The 24,997-nt window shown below is 35.0% G+C and overlaps 1 protein-coding gene across 1 annotated transcript; it reads left to right on the forward strand.

Moving 5' to 3' along the window:
- LOC124898529 lies at positions 1-459 on the forward strand. The gene has a single exon (XM_047412165.1). The coding sequence runs from the start codon at positions 1-3 to the stop codon at positions 457-459; it is 459 nt and encodes a 152-aa protein (XP_047268121.1).
- The last annotated feature ends 24,538 nt before the right edge of the window (positions 460-24,997 follow it).

A 24,997-nucleotide genomic window follows, 5' to 3' on the forward strand; every position in this document is an offset into this window, starting at 1 on the left:
ATGGTGAAAGATTGCTTGGACTATGCTAGAAGTTACAAAGTTTGCCAATTCCATGCAAATTTTATACATCAACCTCCAGAGGTACTACACCTAACTGTATCATCTTGGCGATTCAATGCTTGGGGAAGGGATGGTGTTGGTTCACTACCAAAATCTTCTGGAGGATACTTATACATCTTGGCCGCGACAGATTACTTCTCTAAATGGGCTGAAGCTGTTGCTCTTAAGGAAGTAAAGAAAGAAAATGTCGCAAATTTCACTCGAGTGAATATTATCTACTCAACTAACAATGAAAAGCCATTTGATAACAAGCTGATGAACAAACTCTATGATCTTTTTGGTTTCAAGAAGCACAAGTCTTCTATGTACTATACTGCCGCCAATGGTTTAGCCAAAATATTCAATAAGACTTTATGTAATTTGTTGAAGAAGGTCATCTCCAAGTCCAAACGAGACTGACATGAATAAATGGAAGAAGCTTTGTGGGCATATAGAACAACTTACCGTACACCAACGTAAGAAACCCCATATTCACTTGCTTTCGAAGTTGAATCAGTCCTGCCACTTGAGCGTTAAATACCTTCTTTGAGACTAGTTATTCAAGAAGAGCTTATCAATGAAGAAAATGCTAAGTTGCGTCTTGTAGAGTTAGAAGCTCTTGATGAGAAGAGGCTGGAGGCTCTACGAAATCTTAAATGTTATCAAGCACGACCATCTCATTCTTTCAACAAAAGGGTTCGCTTGAGGTGCTTCCAAGTTGGAGATCAAGTCCTTACAGTAAGAAGGCCCATTATTACTTCTTATAAGTCTGGGGTCAAATTCACCCCAGAATGGGATTGACCATATGACATACAAGAAGTATATTCAGATGGTGCTTACAAGCTTGTCGATGTGAGGATTGACCCCATCAACACCAAGTTCTTAAAGAAGTACTATCCTTGAAGGGAGATGACACTTCTTAAGGTACGAGTATAAACTACATGTCTACTCATGGCCCGCAAGAGTATAAACTGTGTATGGCTTAAAAAAATATCCGCTAGGTTGAAAAATTCGACAGAGATGGCCTAGGCAAAAGTTAGGATAAAAAAAACAAAAAAAACACTCACCCAGAATTACGTTGTGAATTGATCTTCTTCATCAAAGTAGGTAGGTGCTTGGAATTTTATTCTGAGTTCAGTTACATGAATGTTAAAAAATACATGTCCTTGCATGATCCACCGTACGAAAGTCAAGCCTACATGCGTCTCAATTAAGTCTTGGACTTATGCCAGATACTTGTGGCTTAATGGGGGTAACTTACTAAAAATAAAAGAAGTTCTATTAATAGGATTTGGAATACCCAAAGCCTGCAATTTGGAGTGTAGATGTGCCAACCATGCATTATCAAGTTTGCAAGTCAAAAACCTTAAACTTTAAGGCTTCCAAACTGAAGTTTCAAGTCTAAAACGTTTGTGAGACAAAGACATAAAGCCAATAGTCAACAAATTTGAAGAGAAAGCCAGAGTTTAGTACTACAACATAAGCACATCAAAATAAGTAAGCAATCCGTGAAATTGAAATTCAAAAGGAATATTAAGAGAAAAGTGCAATATAAAGAGGAGTTTCTATTACAACTAATATATCCAACTACTCAATAAAAATGCTAAAATAAATCGACAAAAGAGTTTGAAGAAAAGGAAACATGTCCTAAGTCTAATCTAGACATAACTTGTAATTATTAAGTCTTGGCGCATAACTTTCAGACGTTCTTTCTTCTGATATACACCATTTGATAAGTCTGCGTCAAAGCTTGCATCAAATTCCTTGGCTGTAATAGAAACCTCTAGCCTTGCTTCTTTGGATTCGTTCTCAGCTTCTGCTAAAAGACTTTCCAAAGTCTTTGCCTTTTTACACAATTCTTTTATCTTCTTCTTCATATTCTGTAGTGATTGCTGAATGGAGGATGCTACTCTAACCTTCTCTTCCTCTTCAAGAATGACATTTGAGAGGCGTTCCCCTACTACTAAGAATAATTCTGCTCTTATGACTTCCTCATTCATATCATGAAGTATCAACCGTGCTTGGTCATATAAAGTAGCAAGGTCAAAGAAGTCGTGCAATAACTTTCTCAATGGGGAAATATCCACGTCCTTCTAATCTCTCTCCTTTATGATTACTTGGACTTCATCTTTAAGGGAAGAAGCGTAATCAATATCGCATTTCAAAATCTTGGAGGATATATAGTGTTTCTGTGTATCTAGGGCAACCTTTTTTCCATCAAACATCGACATAACAGCTAATGAGGGCTTACAAATATCAAAATCTAAGGTTGATTTAACCTTTTTACAAGAAACAGAAGTTGTCTCTTCTCCCATTTTAGCTATGGAAGGTGGTTCCATCAAATCTAGACTAGATACAGACGCATCGCTGTCATGTGACCCTTCACGCTGCACGAGTGTAATATTAGTCAATTGTATAAGAACAAAAAAAGGGATTTATAAAGAAGAGGGTCATTAAGATACACTTGGTAAAATAGATGTCTTAACCATACTCCTCGGTAAGAGCTGATATAGTCCTCACAGGATTATTCGTGTCATCATAAATTTTAATCGCTGGTGGACCAGTACCTCTTGCATCGTCAAAATATATCTTTACTCTTTTCCAGCAATAGTCTCTACTACTATTCTCACTTTCATCTTGGGACAACCTTTTAGAGACATGAGTAGTTTGAATAGGAGTCTTGCCATCGTATACCACTGGAGGTATGAGAGATCCCTCATTTTCTTATTAATTTGGCAGTTTAGCATCTAAAGAAGGAGGAACATTAGTGATAAGAGCCTTATTTATAGGTACTTCATCAGAATTCCCCAAATTTGTGATGGTAGTCGACCCAACAATGTTCATCAAAGTCTATAGGTAATGATAAAGAAAATCCCCATGAGTCTTTTTCCACCAAGTCTGATAGTCAGTTCCAAAGAACTCGCCTATATTAGGCAAAATTGAATGAAAAGTTGCTCGTGAGGATAATCGGTTCAATGTGAAAATCCTCTAAAATATTAGTCCTTTGTCTAAAGAGGTAGTGCAAATATCATTCTTCACGATGCCCAGAATATTCTGATAAAATCAAGCTGTCGACTGAAGCTGTGTGGACTATATGACTCAATGATAAATGAGTTTCTGCATCTAAGTGCGAGAAAGCTGAAACAAATACTCATAAAGTAGTTCGTCTTAAATGCTGGGGTATTCTCAGTATCCACATAAAAGTAAGGGCACATTTTGTCCTGTATGGTAGAAGTCCAAACCACGCTCTCCGCACTATGGATACACTTTCTTGTATCATTTTTGTCAAAATAATTTGCATTTCCCTCTCCGGAGTATACAATCATAGTAGGAACGGATGACCCACTGGAAAATGGATAATGGATCCTGAAATAATAATCAATCCAACCATACACATAGTGAATAGGAAAACAAACCTTGATTTGATTGAGTTGCACTGAAGAAGATATCTTGTTTAGTGCACTATAAATGCTAGACAGTACTGGTATTGCAAGGCCAACCATCTTCCCACTCGCCATCATGCATGCCATCTTGAAAGTCCCAGGGCGATAGAAGTTACCTTTCGTACTTGGAAAAACAAAAGCACACAACCAACAAGACAAAAAAACTGCCAACTATGTATCATATTTTTTGTCGTGGTTCACCCCAAGCTAAAAAAATACCTTCTCTTCAGCATGTGACCATCTTAGTGTATCTACAAAAAATCCTGCTACGATTGTGTATCAATTCAGGGCGAGCAGATTTTTTTCCTGCCTTGGTAGAGCAGGGCTGTACTTTGAAGGTTTCTTGCACTAGAATGTTATCCTATCACTGAATAATAATTCTTGGCTAGCATATCGTAGATTATGAAAGGTCACAAATAAGTACTCACAAGTTCGGGAAACATACCTTACCTTCTTTGCATCTAATCCTGTAAGTTCTTTATCCTCAGGAACTACTTCTTCATAAAGACTACCCTGAATTGGCAAGCCTCCAAGAACATGCAAATCCCATAAAAAAATTGATAATTCCTCGACAAACGTGAGAAGTGTATTTATCTTGGGGAACCAAGCTTCACAAAATGCTTGAAATATGTCTGAGTAACGATCATAAGTAAAAAGTGATGCATAAACGGCATTATAAATTTGTACCTTGCTCAGAGTTTCTGGGCTCCTACCAAGTATATCTTTTGTCCACTCCTAATACCCAGAAATATGATAGTACTCTCCTTTAAGTATCATCGCGGCTCCTCAATATATCTCTCCTAAAGCTATACGATGACCTAAGCTTGGAGTGGAGTTGCTATATTTGCATGATGATGACCTGACACTTAAAGAGAGAATAACTTAAATGACTTATCGGAGTTAGAGGTTTGTACTAAAGTCTAATTCATCATGGAAAATGGGTTTTTAAAAGAAGGCCACGAATTTGCATATCAACCAATCAATAGAGTGTGAGTCAAAAGTCGAGTCGGATGGACCCCATCTTTATTTTCGACTATTAGATACTTAGTTCTGATGGAAGGAGAGCGGTAGTGTCTGAAAATTACCATCTCTTGAAATTGCAAACAAAAGAAGAAGAGTTAAATCTATGGCGTACAACAATAGGTACAAAAAAATCTTGACTAAGTATCCCATACGCCATAAGATTACCATAAAATTACCTTTCTTATGGTGGGGACGAGTAGTTATCCCAATGCATCATAAGATACCATAAAATTACCCTTTCCTTATGGTGGCGACGAATATTCATCCCGATGCTCTGTAAGGTTACCATAAAGTTACCTTGACAAGTAGTCATCCCTATATGCTGTAAGATTACCATAAAATTACCTTTTTTTTTCTTATGGAGGGGACGAGTAGTCATATCTATGTGCCGTAAGATTACCATAAAGTTATCTTTCGTATGGCGGGGATGATTAGTCATCCCTATGTGCTGTAAGATTGCCATAAAGTTACCTTTTCTTATGGCGGGGATGAGTAGTCATCCCTATGCGCCGTAAGATTACCATAAAGTTACCTTTTCTTATGGCGGGGACAAGTAGTTATCCCTATGCACCGTAAGATTACCATAAAGTTACCTTTTTCTTATGGCGGGGACGAGTAGTCATCCCTATGCGCTGTAAGATTACCATAAAATTACCATTTCTTATGGCAGGGACGAGTAGTCATCCCTATGTGCCATAAGATTACCATAAAATTACCTTACTTATGGTAGGGAGCGAGTGACTATCCCTTTGCACTATATAATTATCGCCTTTGCATGAAAGATATTACTTTGAGCAAGAAAAAAAGGTCTAGCCGTGCATGAGCTGTTAAAAAAAAGAGAAAATAATAAAAGAATTAAAAAAGGGGAGGAAAGGAATACATCGTCGTGGAAGCCCGAACGTGTTGGCTGAACTTGAAGCTCCTGCTAAGCTCTTGAAATTATGAGACAAAAAGTAACAAGATCGTTGGTATTTATAGATGTATATAGGTGGTGGGTGTCAGTTGATACTGTCAAGAGCCCCAATTTGAGTCAAAAGGGATTAATATAATCCAAGTAGGACTCTAATATTAGTATTAGTACAAGCGGTGTCAGTTCCCTAATCCTATATGAATTTGAAAAAACTAAAGAAAGGGAATTGGTAGTAATCCTATTCGAATAAGGAAACATCACGTGGGTTAGGAACTTAGGCAACTCAAATACCTGCAACTACATGTATAAATCAAATACCCTTGGTGGATATTACCTTAAATTAATTTAAAATAATAAAAGTGAAGTAAGGGGCCACCTGGACAATATTGTCTAATATGATGCAATCATTAGCACATCATTGTCATTTTTATAGTTTAATACTCAAAGTTAGAACTTTAAGGACATGCCATTAATTAATACTTTAAGACTCGGCTTCAATTTCAACAAATTGTTATTTTGATATTTCTTGAAGTAGGGGGCATTCTGTGGACAATGAAATTTTATGAAATGCAAATCCGTACAAAATTCGAATAATATTAAATTTAAAATATATATTAGTCCCAAATAAATATTATGGATTAATATAATTGGATTAATTAGTTAAGTCCAAACACATATGAATTTAATTAAAGTCCAACCTCAATTGGGTTAGACCATTAATTTGGGCTACGAATGACTAAGCCCATTTAGCAAGCCCAAGATGTCATCATATTAATTTGGGCTACAAATGACTAAGCCCACTTTAGCAAGCCCATCATGTTCTAGAGGCCCAATTTGGCACCACGTGACAAATGACGTGGCATGCCTAGTCAAGTGAATGAGCCAATGGACCATGCCACATATCAAAATAATGCAGTAAATTAAAAGCCCATAAAAGGTGCCATGTCACTTAAATCTGATTGGTCAATGGAAATTTATAATTATCAAGATTGTGTCATTTAAATTTGATTGGTCAAATGAAGTTCATATTTATCATGACTCTTTACTTTTTACAACTATAAATAGGGGCCTTATAATTTAGAAAAGACACCAACAAGTCTAGCAAGAAGAAAGAGAGAGCTCGTAGACCAGACATTATAGATTTCTTTATAAATTCAAGATCAAGAGTTCAAGGTTCAAGAACAAGCTGATGATTTCAAGCTTAAGATTTCAAGATCAAGAGTTCGAGGTTCAAGAACAAGCTAAAGATTTCAAGATCAAGAGTTCAAGATTCAAGAACAAGTTCAAGCTCCAAGATCAAGACTACAAGATTCAAGAACAAGCTCAAAGGCTCTTGAATTCAAGTACAAGTCGAGATTAAGTTCATCAAGTCCTCAAATCAAGTTCAAGATCAAGACCATAGGATTTAAGAACAAGCTACTAAGCCCTTAAATTCAAGCACAAGTCAATATCAAATCCATCAAGTTCAAGATCAAGATCGAAGCCCTTGAATTTATAGTTGAAAAGGCAAATCAGAGAATTCATAGAGATTGTAACAGTCACGTTGAAATCAATAAATTGATTATTACAGTATTTTTCTTATCTTTGTTATTATTTTCAATCTTAAGAATTTTTTACTGTCCAACACCAAGATTTAAGGATAGTGGGTGCTTAAAAATTTTAAAAATCAAAAAAAGTAAAAAAGCACCTCAATGAGGTTCAAACCTAGCGCATCCTTCCAATGAAGTACCTTAAGATTAACCCAAATGCCAATGCACCCAACAAAATTTTTGTTATAGTGGGTGCTTTTTTATGTTTTATACCTATTTTCATATATTTTTTTTATATAATTATACCTATTTCGCGTTGAGTTTAGTGGATGCTGGAGCACCCCAAAATCCTACATAGGTCCGCCCCTGCATTCAAAATAATTAATAATAGGAATGAGGGCTACGTTTGTTTTGGTATCTATAGTGTCTTGTAGTCTCTTATTCATAGTGTTTTGGTGATGTGTATGACTTGGTATAACTAGGTTATATATATTACTTTGTGGGTGTCTTGTATTCTTTAGTATCTGGCGGTGTGCCACTTCTTGTTTGTTGTTTGCTTATATGTTTTTGTTATATTTGTTATTTGTCCTGAGCCAGGGGTCTATCAAAAATAGCCTTGCTACTTTATCTGTGGTAATGGTATGAATTGCGTACACTGTACCCTTTCCAGACCCCCACTTTATGAGAATATACTGAATATATTGTTGTTGTTGTTGTTGTTGATTAATTAATATCCCTTATGCTAATTGTCTCTTTATTTATGTCTAAGACCATTCCTTCAAAACTATGTAGGAAAAAATATGTTTGGATTTAGAGTTCTTTTACCAATTGAAATTTTGATAGTGTTTAGGAGTGAAGAGATAAATTTGCTTGTGATTTGAGGTAAATCTTCTAAATTTTTAGTTTTTTGTGAGGTTTACAATAATAACTAATTGTATATTCTTCATAGACAATTGCTAATTGAGAATTTCTTTTTAAAATCTTTGCTCATATCATTTTGGATCTGTTTTTACCTATAACTGAAATAGTTACATATCTTATCTAAATAGTAAGGATGTTGTTTACAACGTCTTGAATCTATTTTTACCTATAACTAAAATAGTGACGTATCTTATCTAGATAATAAGAATTAATACTTCAACTTATTTGAATAATAAACCACAAGAATCCATTAAAAAAAATTGATAATTTTTTTAACCATCTTATCAGCAAGGTCTAAATATTTTGAGGTAAGTTTTTTAAACTTTTAATATGTTCTCACAGTTTATAATACATATTTTTAATTTTGTACAAATTATTTAGATATGTATTTCATCGCGGCTTATACTTTTGACAAAGTTTTTAATGTCAAGTTGATTACGAATTGGGGCGCATCATGATTATTTAAGCTAAGATTTAAGATGTGGCCTGTTGTATTTTCTCTACTTTGCAGTTGTCTCACCCACAATGCCATACTTGCATCTGACATTGACAAAGATGATGAATATGTAAATTGAAATTTATATTTCTAATGACTACAGATGATTTATAACTTTTTGTTCATTCTTTTTTTACATCGACACATTCTTCACATATCCAATTTATAGATATGTGTGGCCTTCTAAAATTTTGAAATCTTATCCATTTTATAGGCACATGTATTTTCTTTCGATGTGGATGTTGTGCTGCTTTTCTTGCAAATTACCACTTGATTTCAACTACAAGGGTGATAATTAAGCATAAACATTATGACCTACCACCTTGGTCAATAATTATTCATCCAGACTGTAAAAATGATGTATTTAGTGCTGCCAGGACATATATATATACATATATATATTCATTATTTTTTTACAAACATAATATTTTTTTCTCTTTTCATTGCATTTTATGTTCTTTGTGATGACATAGTCTGGATTTTTTCTAATATCACGTGCTTGTTATTTTCTGGGTCCAAATGGTATTACCATTAAGAAGACCAATTAGGCTTTGATAATTGAAATATACGACGAGTCAATAACATTTGATACTTTTTGCGGTGTATGAATTTCAAGTTAGGGCCTAACTCTTTACACTCCAATGGATCCAAATCTACCAGAACATCTTACAATTAAGTCAAGATCATCAACCTCTTCAACCTTTGGTGTCATAATTTTCTAAGCAATATTTTTAAGTAAAAGTTGAGTTTATCGTATTATTTTTATATCTCAATTATCATATTATTTTGTTGTAGTTTACAGGTGGTGGACAAATGTTCGATCAAGCTTTGATGATTTTTTTTGTGTAAAGATTTAATCATATTATTTAGATATCTCGGTTATCATATTGTTTTGATGTAATTTACAGGTGGTAGATAAAAGCATGAGCTATGAACCTGACCATTACATTTGTCTTATAATCTTCTATATACTTTTAAATTGGCTTTTAGGATAACGTCTCTTAAGAGGTTCACCAACATTCTGGTAGTGAATTTTTTTTATTGAATGACTCTATGTTTATTGATGATTTTTTCATAGTTAATACTTTAACAATTAGAGCATCCATAAACATTAACTAAGTGAAACAATAAATAACTTAAAGAAAAAAAAAGAGAAAAATCAAATTAGACTAGTTGCAAAATTGACTCTGATTAGTCAAAATCAGGATGTGTGATTCCTTGAGCATTCATCTTCAATACTAGAGAAAAATAGAACCAATAACATCTCATTGCCAACAGAACTTTCACTAGGATATTGTTCTTATTGTCTATAGATATCTAGTTGAGCGTTTACGTATTAATGTTCTTGTAAAGCAATCTGCAACTGTTGACGAAGATGAGAAATACACTCCACACAACCAAAGACAGCCCTTCTCTCTCATATCGGACTAAAAAATTATTGATTTCATGGCATCTTCCTTTTGATCTTCATCAGCTAATTGCTCTAATGTTCTCATGATGTTGCGTACACCAAAAAGGTGATGTGCATTCTAGAACTTTTTTGGTTGTTCTGCAGGAAAATAAGAAGCTAAAACGCATTTTAGAGTGCATTTTCGTCTTTGATACTTGCATGTAGCACAAGATATCCGACTCGTCCCGCTTGTTATTTTCCACAACATATGAGACAAAATGAAAGAATAGAAGTTCGGTATTAAGATAGTTGTACCATAGACTTTTTATGATAACGATAAGAAGCTGGAGAGATAGTGCAATAATAGAGCATTAGCTAATTAGATCTGCTGATCGGAGACTAGAGCTTTATGCTTACCTAAAAGTTATCTTTTTTAATGTTGAAATAAGGTGTCATGATAGTCAGCTTTCTACTTATCAAAAAAGTAAGGAGGTGCTATTACAAAAGGTAATAACTAAAAAAGGAAAAGGCGAAGAGAAGAAAGAGAGTGTGGTCTTGGATAATTTTTGGATATAATAGGTATGACACTTTTTTATCCTATTACTGTATGTTTTTATTGTGCTTCAATTATCATATTAGTTCATTATTGTTACTGTTTTTTTTCTATATGCTAAATATTGTCCACATCACTTTACTTTGTTGTTATTACTGTGCACTCAAAATGCTTGTGATGTCCATTTACATTAATTAGGCCGAAATACAATCATCATGAACCTGATCCAAGATACGGAGCCCTGTGAAATATATATATATATATATATATATATAAAGTACTATATGTTACTAAAGTAGTATCAAATTTGCAAGATTTTCTAGCGTCAACTTATAAATTCTTACTTTTTTAAAATATATTTTATTTTATATTTTATGTAGCACAAAGAAACTCCAACAATAGATGAATCATTTAAAGTATATTAAGTATTTTGGGATAAACATGCAACACACATTCTCATAGACTAGTTAATATTAAAAATTTGAATTGCCTTAGAAATATTGTTTGAACTTTTTATCCTTCATTAAATGTCTCTGCTTTAGACAAAATCGTCTTTTCACTATTTTTCTAATATTTAAGAGCTAAAAATTAATTAAATATTTATAGTAAAACATTTCCTTATTAGAAGTCTTCAGAACTAATGACAACTGATACAATTTTTATTAGTTTAAGAATTCTAAATCAACGAAAGTTGATTTTAAGAAGATTTGAAAAATCTAGAAATAAATATGAAAGCGTTAGAATAAGAAAAATTTGAGAAGTACCCAATTTTTAAAAGTTTTAAGTAAGTAATCAAAGATTTTCTAAAGATTTAACTTTAAAAATAACGAAAGATTTTAAATATAGAGAAGAAAACCGTGCTACATATATGGTTCAAATCGATGCATCTCTCTTAGTCTAACAACAAAGAAAAAAAGAATTGCATGACAAACACAAAAGTGATGATTCATTAACCACTTGAAACTTCTGGTGGTAAAATATATATGTGCTTACAATAAAATATAAGTTATGTCTACATTATTACATTATTATGTTTACATAAAGTTTACAACTTGAACTTTTTGCACTTTATTCGCACGTGCGGTTAAACTAGTATATTAAAAGTGTAAAAATGCTTAAAAAAATGATTCGAACTTTTTGCTCTTCATTAAAAGACTCTTCTTTAGACAAAATCGTGTTTTCATATTTTTTATTCAAATAATTATCATTAAATATCATTCAAATATTTAGTCTAAAGGAATAAAATAAGGAAGAAACTCATACTTAAAAGGAATTGAATGTAATGTGTGATATTTTCGATTGGGAATCCTACGCAATTTTTTAGGGAAAAAGCTATCTATGGAAATGAAAAAAATATTTAAGCACCAAAATTTATATTTAACAAAAAATAATGCATGGAAAAGAAAGTCCAACATGATTTTTTAAGAAAAAAATTTAGAATCAAAATTCATTTTTTTAAAAATAGAAAAAATATATTTGATTTAGGTAAGAAATCATACTATTTAACACTTCTAAATAAATTAAATTTTATCTTATATAAAAAAAATAATGAATACAATTCTATTTTTGTAGTTATTTGATCAAATTTTACTAGAAAAATATGCATGATTCTTCTACTTTTATGTTTTCTTCTTATTTTTGTTTAAATTTAATTGATGATTAACTAAAGTTTTTTTGTTGCATTCATTATGGTTTTTAGCATTCTTCGTTATATGAGTTCTCTTTTTAATTTTAATTATATGAAATTATTTTAATTATGAATAAATCATAAATCTAGCATATTATTATTATTATTATTATTTTAGTAGGTTTTGAATGTTTTTTTTGGTATAAGCTCTAGTGGTTATGGCACATACAAAATAAGATCAAACAATCTTTTCAGAGGTAATTTCAATTTCTTTCATCAATTTAAATAACTATGTTTCCCTAATAGATGATGTTTTGAAACTTGCAAGCATGTTTTTTTAATTCAAAGTCGTAGCTCAAAATTGGAACATACCTTCTTTCTGCTATTCATTTTTTTTGTATATAAACCAGAGTTAGTGCCTTCCGACGTATTCATTTATTTTAAAGTTAACTGGCATTTTCTAATAATTGTATTTACTTATATATAATTTTATTGTTTGACTCGAAAAGTACATGTAGAAAATGTTATTAGCATTTAAAGTTAACTATTTAATTATGACACTAATGTTTAGGACTGAAATGTACTAAATTCTTTATATTCATTGTTTACGAAAGGTAAATATATATCTTTGGTAAGTATAGAATACCTTTTTAAATATAAAAATAAATAGTAGATATATTTAAACATGGCTAATCATAATTATACCTTTTAAATATAATTACTGTTAATTAGTTTTTATTATTGCATTAATTTCAAGAACTGATAACTTCCTCTATTTTTTGTACATTAATTTTTTCTAATAATATTGACTTCATGTTGTTCTTTTTCAACAATTTATGTCACATCTCAATTTTTTTTAGGCATTATAGGCCAATACTTCTGTGAACAATGAAATTTTATTAAATTAAAATCCGTACGAAATTTGAATTATATTAAATTCAAAATAAATTAGTCCCAAATAAATATTGCGGATTAATGTAATTGGATTAATTATCTAAGTTGAAACATATATGGATTTGGGCTACAAATTATGAACCCACTTTGTTAAGCCTAAGATATTGTCATATTTTAGAGGCCCAAATAAACGCTACATGTCAAATGACGTTGCATGCCAAATCAAGTGAAGGAGACAATAGGACCATGCCACATATCAAAAGATGCGGCAGACCCAATAAAATCAAAGCCCATAAAAAGCACCACATCACTTAAATTTTATTGGTCATAGGAAGTCTATCTTCATCATGACTCTTCTCTTTTCACAACTATAAATAAGGGTGTAATAATTCAGAAAAGGGACCCCAAAACTCTAATAAGAAGCAAGAGAAAGCTCGTGGATCAAATGCCACAATTTCTCTACAAAGCTCAAGCATTCAAATCAAGTTCATCAAGATTCAAGATCAAGACCACAATATTCAAGAACAAGCTCAAAAGACCTTGAATTCAAGCACAAGTCAAGATCAAGTCCCTCAAATAAAAAAATCAAGTTCAAATTCAAGATTAAGCTTTAAGCCCTTGAATTTATATTTGAAAAGACGAATCAGAGGATTCATAGAGATTGTAACACTCATATATTGAAATCAATAAATTGATTGTTGCAATATTTTCTTGTCTCAAATTATTTGTTTTTGGCCTAAAAAATTTTAATGTCCAACAAATTCTGGCACACCCAGTGGGACAATCTCTACCTCTGATCTCAACTTTTCCAACTTCAAAGTTCAACAACACTAAAATGACTTCCAAGAAGGTCAACTCTCAATCAAATGCGTTCAAGGCTGCAGGCTCAAAATTCTCTACAGAAGTAGAAATCATCCCTAGTGTTACTTTTGGAAACTTGGGAGCTATTACAAGGAGCAAGGCAGGCTTGCTAGGACAACAAACACATCCAGTACCGTCCGCGCCAACTTTAGTTTTTGAATCTTCAACCCCAAAAGGAACGAAGTTCAATACAAGTACTTTAGAAGAAGAAATCAGTATAGCGGAATCACTTAAGAAGACTCTAGCTCTACTTGAGCATTCTGGTTCTAAGTACTCTAGCGCAAAGAGCGATGGACGTTCAACAAATGCATCATCTCCACTTATACCACATAAGCTGAGCACTTTAAAGATCAACTTATGTGATAATATGTATTACTTTCCAATGTCTCTAGTGATCATACAAACGATGGTGACTGATGCCTCGTCTATGAAGGAGCAACTTGCGAATCTGGCAAAGGAAATTGAGGGCCTGACGAAATACATTCGGAATTAAGATTCTCAGATTGATAAAATAGTGGATAGGATGGAAGGCCTGATAGAAAGAGAGTCTAGCCATGCACCTGGAAAATCTCCATAGGCTCACAAGACAGAACATCCTGTAAAACAAACACCACCAACTATAGAGGTGCAAGTTTCTTCTAAAGAAATAATCCCGATTGAGCAATTGAAGGAATTCATTGAAGGGACCCTCAAAGACAAGTATGATGTTGTCACCAAGTCTTTCATTGAGTATGCCAAGCCCTACATTGTGAGGATAGATATCCTCAAAATTCTTGTCAGCTATCAACCCCCCAAATTTCAATAATTTGAGGGCAAAGGCAACCCAAAACAGCATGTCGCATACATTGTTGAGACATGTAATGATGCTGGAACTTATGGTGACTATCTTGTCAAATAATTTGTTCATTTCCTAAAGGGAAATACCTTTGATTGGTAAATGGACCTTGAGTCTAATTCCATCGATAGTTGGGAGTAGTTGGAGCACGAGTTCCTAAATTGCTTTTATAACACACGGCGTACAGTGAGCATGGTAGAACTCACAAATACTCAGCAAAGAAAAGATAGGCCAGTTATTAACTTCATTAATCGATGGAGAAATGCTAACCTAAACTACAAAGATAGGCTTAGCGAAGCTTCTACAATAAAGATGTGCGTCCAAGGAATGCACTGGGAGCTTCTCTACATCTTGAAAAGCATTAAGCATAAATATTTTGAAAAGTTAGCTACCCGTGCTCACGATATGGAGTTGAGCATGTCTTCTGCTGGAAAGGAGGCAATGCCTATCTATGTCCCTCGAAGAGGAAAGAATAAGCAGAAACCCAAAAGATGGGGCAAGTTTGTCCCTAAAAATAACAACAAGGAATCTATGAAGTCTCCTGTGATGGTCACCACAAAGGTGAGCAAGAAAGAAAGTGTGAAGACAACTACTGGAGCATGTCCGAATAAGAAAACTTTAAAGAAGATGCAAGAAAAGTAATATCCCTTCTTTAATTCTGATGTTGCTGAGATTTTTGATGAACTACTTGAGCATAAGTTCATTGAACTCCTAGAGATGAAGCGGCTCGACAAAGATGGAAGGACCAATGACCCTAATTATTGCAAATATCACATGCTTGTGAGTCACCCTCTGGAAAAATACTTTGTCCTTAAAGACAAAGTCATGCAACTAGCAAATGAGAAGAAGTTCTTCTTCAACAATGAGATGACCCATTATCATCAAATTTGTATCACTTTTTGCTCACTCGATCCAATCTAAATATGTGTTGAAGAACATAATGAGAAACTATTAGAGACTGACAGGTCTTCCATTGATGAAGATGATAATGAAGGTTGGACTCTGGTGACCAGGCGTAGATACAGGAAGATGAGTCTATGAAAGAAGTTATCCAAGCAGGCAATTAGAAGAAGGATGGTAAAGAAACCATAAAAGTATAAGTTGGTTGAACTTCTAAAAAAGACGATGTTAATGGACCTTCCCCACCAAAAACCATGGTGTCCTGTAATGTTGGAAGAATTCTTATGAAGTTGGTTTCTTACAAAGACTGCTCAAGTCAATCTTGAGGCATCTTGTTTTAATACTACCAAAGAGGGGGAAATGGTAAAAACCCACCCGTGGAGGTTCCTTCATCTTTTGAAAATCCTATGGAGTCACTTAGCCAAGAGGCACATGTATGTGATATAAAAATCACATTTACAAATAGCGACCTTCTACTTGGAAGAACCCTACACAATCGTCCCCTTGTATATAGTAGGTCAAGTTCTAGGAAAAAGGATAAATAGAATCTTGATTGATGAGTGATCCAGAGTTAACATCTTTCCTATCCATGACAAACTGTCCAAAAGCCGTATAATGATCCAAGGCTTCAACCAAGGGGGCCAAAGGGCAATAGAAGCTATCAAGTTGGGGATTCATATGGATGATTTTCAATCAAATGCATTGATGCATGGGATCGATCTCAAAACTTCATATAACATATTACTTGGTAGGCCTTGGGTACATGAGAACAAAATTATCTTGTTCTCTTACTATCAATGCTTGAAGTACCTTAAAAATAGAGTGGAAAGAAAGATAGTGTCTGATGATAAGCCATTCACTGAAGCCGAGTCACACTTTGCTGATGCAAAATTCTATTTCAAGAATTATATTGTCAATGAAAAAAGGGTTGAAGATGTCACCTAGACCATGTGTGATGATCTTGCACCTAAAAAGGTCATGACTATCAAAAAATTCACCACCAAGAAGCCCCTCTTCACTTCGAATAAAGAAAGTATCGCACCTACGAAAAAGAAGGAAACTCTCATTTTTTGATACGTACCAAAGGTAAAGAAATAGGAAGGTCACCCATTTGATGCCCAAGATAATGTGCTAAAGGGGATAACTTTACCTATCAAGAGGATTGACGCAATAAAATCGTCCTCAAGACTACATGAAGAGTCTGTGACTCAAAATCTGCTACAAGATATGACACTCCCTATGAAATGTACAAAGAATGGCTTCAACCCAAATGCATACAAGCTATTTGTAAAGGCTGAATATAATACTAATAAGCCATCTAGGTTGGGTAAACTTCCGTCGGATGGTACAACCATTTAGGCATGTGAAAGCCAAGGTTACATGCAACTACCTCTAATTCGCATCTCCATAAGAAGGGCAGTCAGTAATTACATCACCATAGAAGAAGAATCTACTGCTTATAATAAAAGACCCTTTATATTTAATCAACTTGGAGAATCAACCGTAAGAACTTCTATGTTCAAAAGGTTGGGTCCTCTAAATAAGAATAAAAATAACAAGCGTCGGAGAAGTCGTCAAAGTACAACAATAAAATCTTCGCCTAAGATCCAGAAGAATTTCCAAAGTTTGATTTCTTCTAGAATGAGGCGACAAACAAAACTGGTAATTTCATGCAGCGAGGTGTTAAAAGAAAAGGCTCATACTGTGGTTTATACCAAGCAAATTAAGGAAAACAAAGAGAGTGTTGGCTCCTCATATCATATTATGACCTAGAATGAGAACTATGTCTCATCTCAAATGAAGGTTAATAAAGTGATAGAGATGCTTTCTGGTATTATCATATATCTGTCAACGACGATGATCCTCAAGAGGAAGAAAATGCTAGAGATTCTTCATCGTAACTTAAAGAAGGAGTAAAGGCCATAATAGATCCCTTGAAGAAAGTTAATCTTTGAACCGATGAAGACACAAGACCAACTTACCTAAGTGCATTTCTAGAAGTAGAGGAGGAAATCACTTATATGGACATACTCAAAGAATATATGGATGTATTCACTTAGAATTACAAGGAAATGCCTGGCTTATATCCAAAAGTAGCAGTCCATCAGTTGGCGATCAAGAATGGGGCTCGTCCTATTAAGCAAGCCCAAAGGTGCTTTAGGCCAGAGTTGGTTCCATTGATTGAAAATAAAGTTAACAAACTCATTGAAGTTGGCTTTATTCGCTAAGTCAGATATCCTACATTGATTTCAAGTATTGTTCTAGTACGAAAAAGAATGGCCAAATTCAAGTTTGTGTCGACTTTTAGGATCTCAACAATGCTTGCCCTAAGGATGACTTTCTAATCCCCATAAGAAAGTTGATGATTGATGCCACCATTGGTTATGAGGCTATATCCTTCATGGATGGTTCATCTGGCTACAATCAAATCCTCATGGCACCAAAGGATGAAGAACTAACTATATTTCGTATGCGTAAAGCCATTTATTGATACAAAATGATTCCTTTTGGTTTGAAGAATGCTGGCGCCACTTATTAAAGAGATATGTAAAACATCTTTGAAGGCCTGCTCCATAAAAATATTGAATTCTACGTAGATGATCTAGTCGTGAAGTCAATTAAGAGAGACAACCACTTAAAAGACCTAAGAATGGTGTTCGAGTTACTTCTAAGATATCAACTTAGGATGAATCCATTGAAGTGTGCCTTTGGAGTTACTTCCAAAAAGTTTCTTGGCTTTACCATACAACACTGAGAAATTGAAATTGATCAAACCAAGGTCTATGAAATTTTAAAGATGCCCAAGCCTTGAAATATTCATGAGTTAAAAAGCCTTCAAGGAAGGCTAACATATTTAAGGAGGTTCATTTAGTTGTCTCATGAAGAAGGATACTCCCTTCGAATGGGATCAAGCTTGTAGTAATGCCTTTAAGAGTATCAAATCATACTTAATGAAATCACCAGTTCTGGTGGCACTTATACCTGGGAAACCATTGATACTTTACATCGCGGCATAAGAGAGGTCTATTGGAGCACTACTGGCTCAAGAAATTAGTGAAGACAAAGAAAACTCTCTTTACTCTCTGACCAGAATAATAACACCGAATGAGCTAAAGTATTCTCCAATCAAAAAGTTGTGTTTGGCATTGGCTTTCTCAATTCAAAAAATAAAGCACTAATTTTAGGCTCATGCTGTTTGTCTTGTGTCTAGGGCAAACCCATCAAGTTTGTAATGTTAAAACCAGTCCTTAGTGATCGACTTGTAAGATAGTACCTTTAATTTCAACAGTTTGAGATTGTGTATATTCCCTAAAAGGCCGTAAAAGAACAAACATTGGCTGACTTTTTGGTAGACCACCCGATACTTGATGATACTACTCGTATGTTATGGTGATGAGTTGGAGGGTCAACTCATACCCACCTGTGAGTTTTCCACATCTTTTAAGCTGAGGGTATTCTGGACATATCCTACCATAAGCCCTTAAGAGCCCACATCTTATAACACTTATTGGGAATTTATTCTACACTTATCAAGATTAAAACACCCGCTAAACTCTCTCAAAAACTTCTCAAGAAAGATTGGGCTAGGGTTTCTTCAAGGTGGTCATTTAGAGGATTGGAGATCAAATTCTCTTTGTGAATATTCCTAACTCAGGCATGTAACTCTTTATTCATTGTTAGTTCACAGAAATCATGTGTTTTAAATATTTTTCATGAATCATTAATGGTGGTTTTAAAAACTATGGTTGAGGGTTTGAATGCTTAATGTTGAGTATTATTTTCTCATAGTTTAAATTGTAAGTATACATATTTTGATAATGGTCTTGCACATGTGGGTGCTTGAGAATTATGATTTACACTAAAAGGTCATGGTTAATCCTAACTTGATGGTTTTTGGCTTGAATTATGGTTTTATAATAATATGCCCTCAACTTATTTGTGCAATTGACTATGAGAAAGATCTTGCCACATATTGAATTATGTTTTGAACTAAGACATTGGTATAATAATTTAAGTGGTTAGTAAATAGTTTTTGAGAGCCTTGTTGTCCATAAATTGGTTTGAATTGCTAAATGGGTTTGAGTCCCTAAATGTTGAATTGGATTGATGTCTTAGTTTAGATAATGGTTTTGAGTCCCAAAGTTGATTTATAATGGTTATGGCATATGTACGCTTACAAGTGGGGTTGGTATGAAGATACCAATGGTATGTCTTTGTTAAGTAGTGGGATTAATGGTTGTGTACGTGAAAGGAATGTCTTAATTAGGATTTAAAGAGAGATGTATAGTCGGGCCATGAAAGTGGAGTCCAAAGGACTAACACTTGAAATCTCACTAGCCGATGCGGGTGTCTATATGACCAGGACATTTGAGTTCTCCAAATGAATATATGAATGGTAGGTTTGAGTCTCCCATATTGTATACATTGGTGCCTAAGTCACCTTGATTATGTTGGGAGGTTTGAGTCCCCCATAAAGGCATATACAAATATGGATATTCTCTGGTTCATGAGGCTACACGTATTGGGGGCCTTTCAGCTAGGGGAGTATTAGGCCCACATATCCCCTGGGTACCTTGTTATATGACGGTTATGATACATATCTCAAGTTAAGGTTTTCAAAGTTCATGTTAAGCCTTGTTCTTTATTCTAGCACGATATAAATATATATGTATATGATTGCATATGATGATTTGACTTGGTTTTGAATGATGGCATTATTTTATTTCTCTATCCCTAAGTTATATTCTAGCACTCCAATCGCTAACCGTCTTTGGATGGTTTATCCCCATGCGATGTAGGTATCAAAGCTTCTTCTATTTTTCCTGTGCGGTGATCAAGGGTTTGAGTGGTTCATGAGTTGACATTGAAGTGGTGAGCTTTCATACTTCGGAAGGCCTAATTTTATGGTCTTTATATTCTATGTCTCGGACTTTGTTTTTGGCTACTATCGGGGGCATATCCCGACATTACATTGACTTCAAATTTATAGAGGCTTTGTTAGATTACTGTGGACTTGGTAGTATTATTTTGGTTGATTGGTTCGGTGTTGGATGGTTGTCTGATTACTGAAGATTGGTTTAGACATTTCATGAATAAATATTAGTCATACTTTACATTATCTTGTTATATGATCAGAATTTAGTTGACACTTGAAGATGTTGAGCTGATGAGATTAGGTGAAGGAGTGATCTCTAATCCATGTGGGACTTAAGATACCCGGTCACGTCCAGGCCTTAGTTCAGGTTGTGACAAATTTAGTATCTAGGCCCTAAGTTTATGGTCAACTAGGTGTCCACAAAATTGTGTCAAGTAAAGTCTTTTTTATGGGTGTGTAGCGCGTCATACTTATAAGAGTGACTATGAGACATTTAGGAATATTTTCCTTTTTTGTTGTCTTACTTTGAGTCGTAGAGTCTAGGGTCTTGGATTTCTCTAATTCCCGTTTGCTCATTTTTTTTAGATCATGCCTCCTAGATGATCAGACCTTTATGGGAACTCATCTATTCCATCTGGGGACACTGTTGATGGGCTACGCGCTGATTATGGGATTCAGACCCGATCTAGGGGTCCAATCCTGATTGCCCTTCTGGGGTTCCACTGGTTCCATATAGCCCTCCTTGAGCTCCCTAGAAAGATGTAACAAATGCTGAGTTTTGTTAGTATATTCATATATTGGCTTAATTGGTAGCTTCTTAGTCTGAGCATGCTGCTTTTATTACTCCATCTTTTGAGGACACGAGGGTTGGTTCATTTATGAGGTTTAACCCTCGTGTGTTTACTGGTGTTGAGGTTGAGGAGGATCCTTAGGATTTTATTGATGAGTTTAAGAAGATCTTTTAGATTATGCATGCTTCAGTGTTAAAGGTGTGGAGTTTGCTGCCTACCAATTAAAGGATGCGACATACTAGTGGTACGGAGATGGGGAACAGTCTATGGAAGGTAATGCTGACTTTGCATTATGGGATGACTTTTCTAATGCTTTTTTGGACCACTTATTTCCTCAGGAGTTGAGGGAGGCGAAAGAGGAGGAATTTGTTAACTTGAACCAAGGTAGGATATGGGTCAAAGAGTATGCTTTGAAATTCCATCAGTTGTACTGGTATGCTTTTGAGTTGGTGTCTAACATGCGAGCTATAATGCGTAAGTTTACTTCTGGATTGTCCCGTGGGTTGATTTTGAAGAGTAAGGCTACCTTGGTGAACAAGGATATGGATATTTCCCAACTTATGATGTTTATGCAATAGGTTAAGAAAGAAAAAAAAAAGCATGTTGAGATTGGTGAGAGGCAGAGTAAGAAGTTTAAATTTTCGAATCAGGGTGGAGGTCAGCAAAGGAGTTGTAGAAATGAAGGAAAGTGGCCTAAGAAGTAGTGAGAGAGCTATGGTTCTTTCTCTACGTCTGGTACTCTTTACCTAAATCCATCGGGTGATTTTTTTTCTTAGCGGGGTTTAGGGTACAAGGCAAAGAATGCCCAATTTCAGACTGGTGAGGCTCAGTCCGCTCCATCATATCCTCTTTGCAGATTTTGTGGTCAGTCGGATCGTTGTCAATGTGAGAAGGGGAGAAATTGATGTTTTAGTTATGGTTAGATTGGCCATATCCCGCGTGATTTTCCTTTTAGGGTTACTTCTGGGGCCAATAATGTTCTTGTATCCTCTTTATCAGCTCCTGCACCAAAGGGCATCGCTTCTGCTTTTGGTATCGGCACTGGCCAAAATTACTTATATGTTTTTACTTCTCGTCAGGACTCCGATGTATCTCCTGATGTCATTACTAGTATATTGAAACTCTTATCTCGTAATGTGTACTGCTTACTTGATTTGGGGTCTACACTTTCTTATGTGAACCCATTTGTGGTTATGCATTATGGTTTTGTTCTCGAGAGTATTTTGGATCCTTTTTCTTTGTCTACTCCGGTGGGTGACTCTGTGGTTGCTAGAAGTGTCTATAGGGGTTGTGTGATATGTATGGTGGTCGGGAGACCTTGGTGGATTTTTTTGAATTAGACATGGTTGATTTTGATGTCATATTGGGGATTGATTAGTCGCACTCGTGCTATGCTTCTCTATACTATTGGTCCCGTAAGGTTGTCTTTAAATTCCCTAATGAGCCAGTTATTAAGTGGGATGGTGGTTCCCTATATCCTAAGGGAAGGTTTATATCATATCGGAGATTGATCTCCAAGGGGTATCTCTATCATCTAGTCCGAATTAAAAATTATAACTCGGAGGGTCCTTCTATACATTCTGTTTATATGGTAAATAAATTTCCTGAGGTCTTTCCTGACGACCTTCCAGGTATCCATCCTGATAGGGAGATTGATTTTTTTTATTGATCTTATTTTGAACACTCGTCCAATTTCTACTCCCTCATATAGAATGGCTCCGACTGAGTTAAAAGAGTTTAAGGATCAATTAAAGGATGATTTAGACAGGGGTTTCATCAGTCGTAGTATCTCTCTATAGGGTGCACCAGTGGTATTCTTTTGTAAGAAGGATGGTTCCCTTCAGATGTCCATTGATTATAAGCAGTTGAATATGGTGACGATAAAGAATAAGTACCCTCTTCCAAGGATAGATGATTTGCTTGATCAACTTTTGGGTGCTAAGTTGTTCTGCAAGATTGGTCTTCAGTTTGGATATAATCAGTTAAATATTAGAGAGGTGGATATCATCAGTTATTATCTTTGTTTTTTGTCTTTGTTAAAGGAAATTGTAGTTGCATTTTTGTGTTAAATCGTGCTAATAAGTGCATTATCTCATTATTCGGGGATGAAAGATCCTGGTGGGAGAATGTAACACCCCAAATTTTGGATCCAAAAAAATTCATGATCTCCAAGCTTACTACACAACCGACGAAACACCTTACGAGTATGGTTTATAGGACCCCAAATCATAAGGTGACCAGTGTGTTATCCAAAGTATTTGACCAGAGCATGATGATGATGTAATGAGTCAGATGTACTATTTAAGAGTCATATGGTCCCTTCATTAGCCAAACCAGTGTAATGGTCCCTTGTTTCTGATATGCCTACGACTGGACCAAACCAGTCTTTATGTCTGAGCACGGGTCATGGGGTATGCCTTGCAGTTAGAACAGTGTGGGTACCCTGAAAACTTGGTTATAGTATGAATCATAGTGAAGACTAGCAAGGTGTCACACGGTCGTAAGGTGACAAATTACGACTGACGACATTTTCTCAACTTGTCTTTTAGGGTACGATGGATATTTCCCTCTTTCCCCACTTAAGTTCCACGACCATAAAACATGTTGGGGACCCTATTTTCAATACTTAACCATCAAATAAACTCTCTCAAGCTCTCTCAAATCCCTAAGTCAAGAACACCTAGGATTTCTAAGGAATCGACAATTAGAGCATCAAAGGGTTGAATTCTCTCCATAATTCTTGATATCTCAGGCATGTACCTCTCTTCCTTAAACTTATTTTGCCTAAGCTTTTTTTAATGGTTGTTCATGTGGATTTGAATATGGATTTTGATATGGTTGAGGGTTTTGGAATGAATGTTACATGAATTGGATTACCATGATTTTATATGCATTGCTTATGCTTTATCAATGGTTTTTAAACTAATTGGGTGCACGGGTATATGAATTGGAAAAGGGATTGAGCCATTACCCCAAATTGATGGTTTTGGTTTTGAATTTGGTTTTGGAAATTGTGTTCTCTCAACCTACTTGCATAATTGAGTTTGAAATATAGTTAATTACATGACTTGGCTTATTTCCCTAAACTGTTGCTTTGCATAAATGGTTCAATGGATGAAAAGGTTTTAAAGTCCTTATTGGCAATATTGTCAATTTTAACTTGATTTAATGAACAAAAGGGTCGTGACAGAGCACCAGATGATTTAATGAACAACGGGGGTCGAGCCATTCCCCTAGGCTGATGAAATTGGATTGGCTTAGTCATAAGCTTGCAAGAAAGAATTGGTAGGATGATATCAATGGTATGTGACTTAACAAATGGTCCTTAGTTTAATTAATGAGAATGTGTAAATATTTTAATTGAGCTTAAAGGGGGTTATATATCTAGCCGTGAAGGTGGAGGTCCTAGGAGGGACCGTTACTGGAAACCCGCATCTGATGGTATGGGGGTTGTTCTTGATGACTGTGTGCACATATCATACTCTATTTATCTATATATATATGTGTGTGTGTGTGTATCTTAGATGGACGTAGGGTAGGGTCATTCCCTGGTCTTTCTTGATACCTCTAGTTCATGTGGCTAATATGCACTAGGCCTTTTCGATAGGGGGAGCCGAACCCATATAGCTCGTGGGTGTTCTTTTGGGACGTTTGATACTACACAGTCTAGGATAATGTTTTACTTTTATGCTAAACCTCATTCCCTATCCCAACATCTTATGTATATATGTATGTATGCATATATGTGGACATTGCATTGAGTTTGGACTAGATTTTGAATTTGCAATATTTTATCCTTATCCTGAGTTACATGCTAGCAATCACCTCACTACCCGTCTTCAGATGTTGTATCCCCATGCAATTCAGGAACCAAAGACACTTATACTTTTTCTGTGTAGTGATAGGATT

The sequence above is a fragment of the Capsicum annuum genome, chromosome 5, assembly GCF_002878395.1.
Source record: "Capsicum annuum cultivar UCD-10X-F1 chromosome 5, UCD10Xv1.1, whole genome shotgun sequence".
NCBI classification, from domain to species: Eukaryota; Viridiplantae; Streptophyta; class Magnoliopsida; order Solanales; family Solanaceae; genus Capsicum; species Capsicum annuum.

Coding starts and splice junctions, on each gene's coding strand:
- LOC124898529 (XM_047412165.1), top strand. CDS start 1: ATGGTGAAAGATTGCTTGGACTATGCTAGAAGTTACAAAGTTTGCCAA.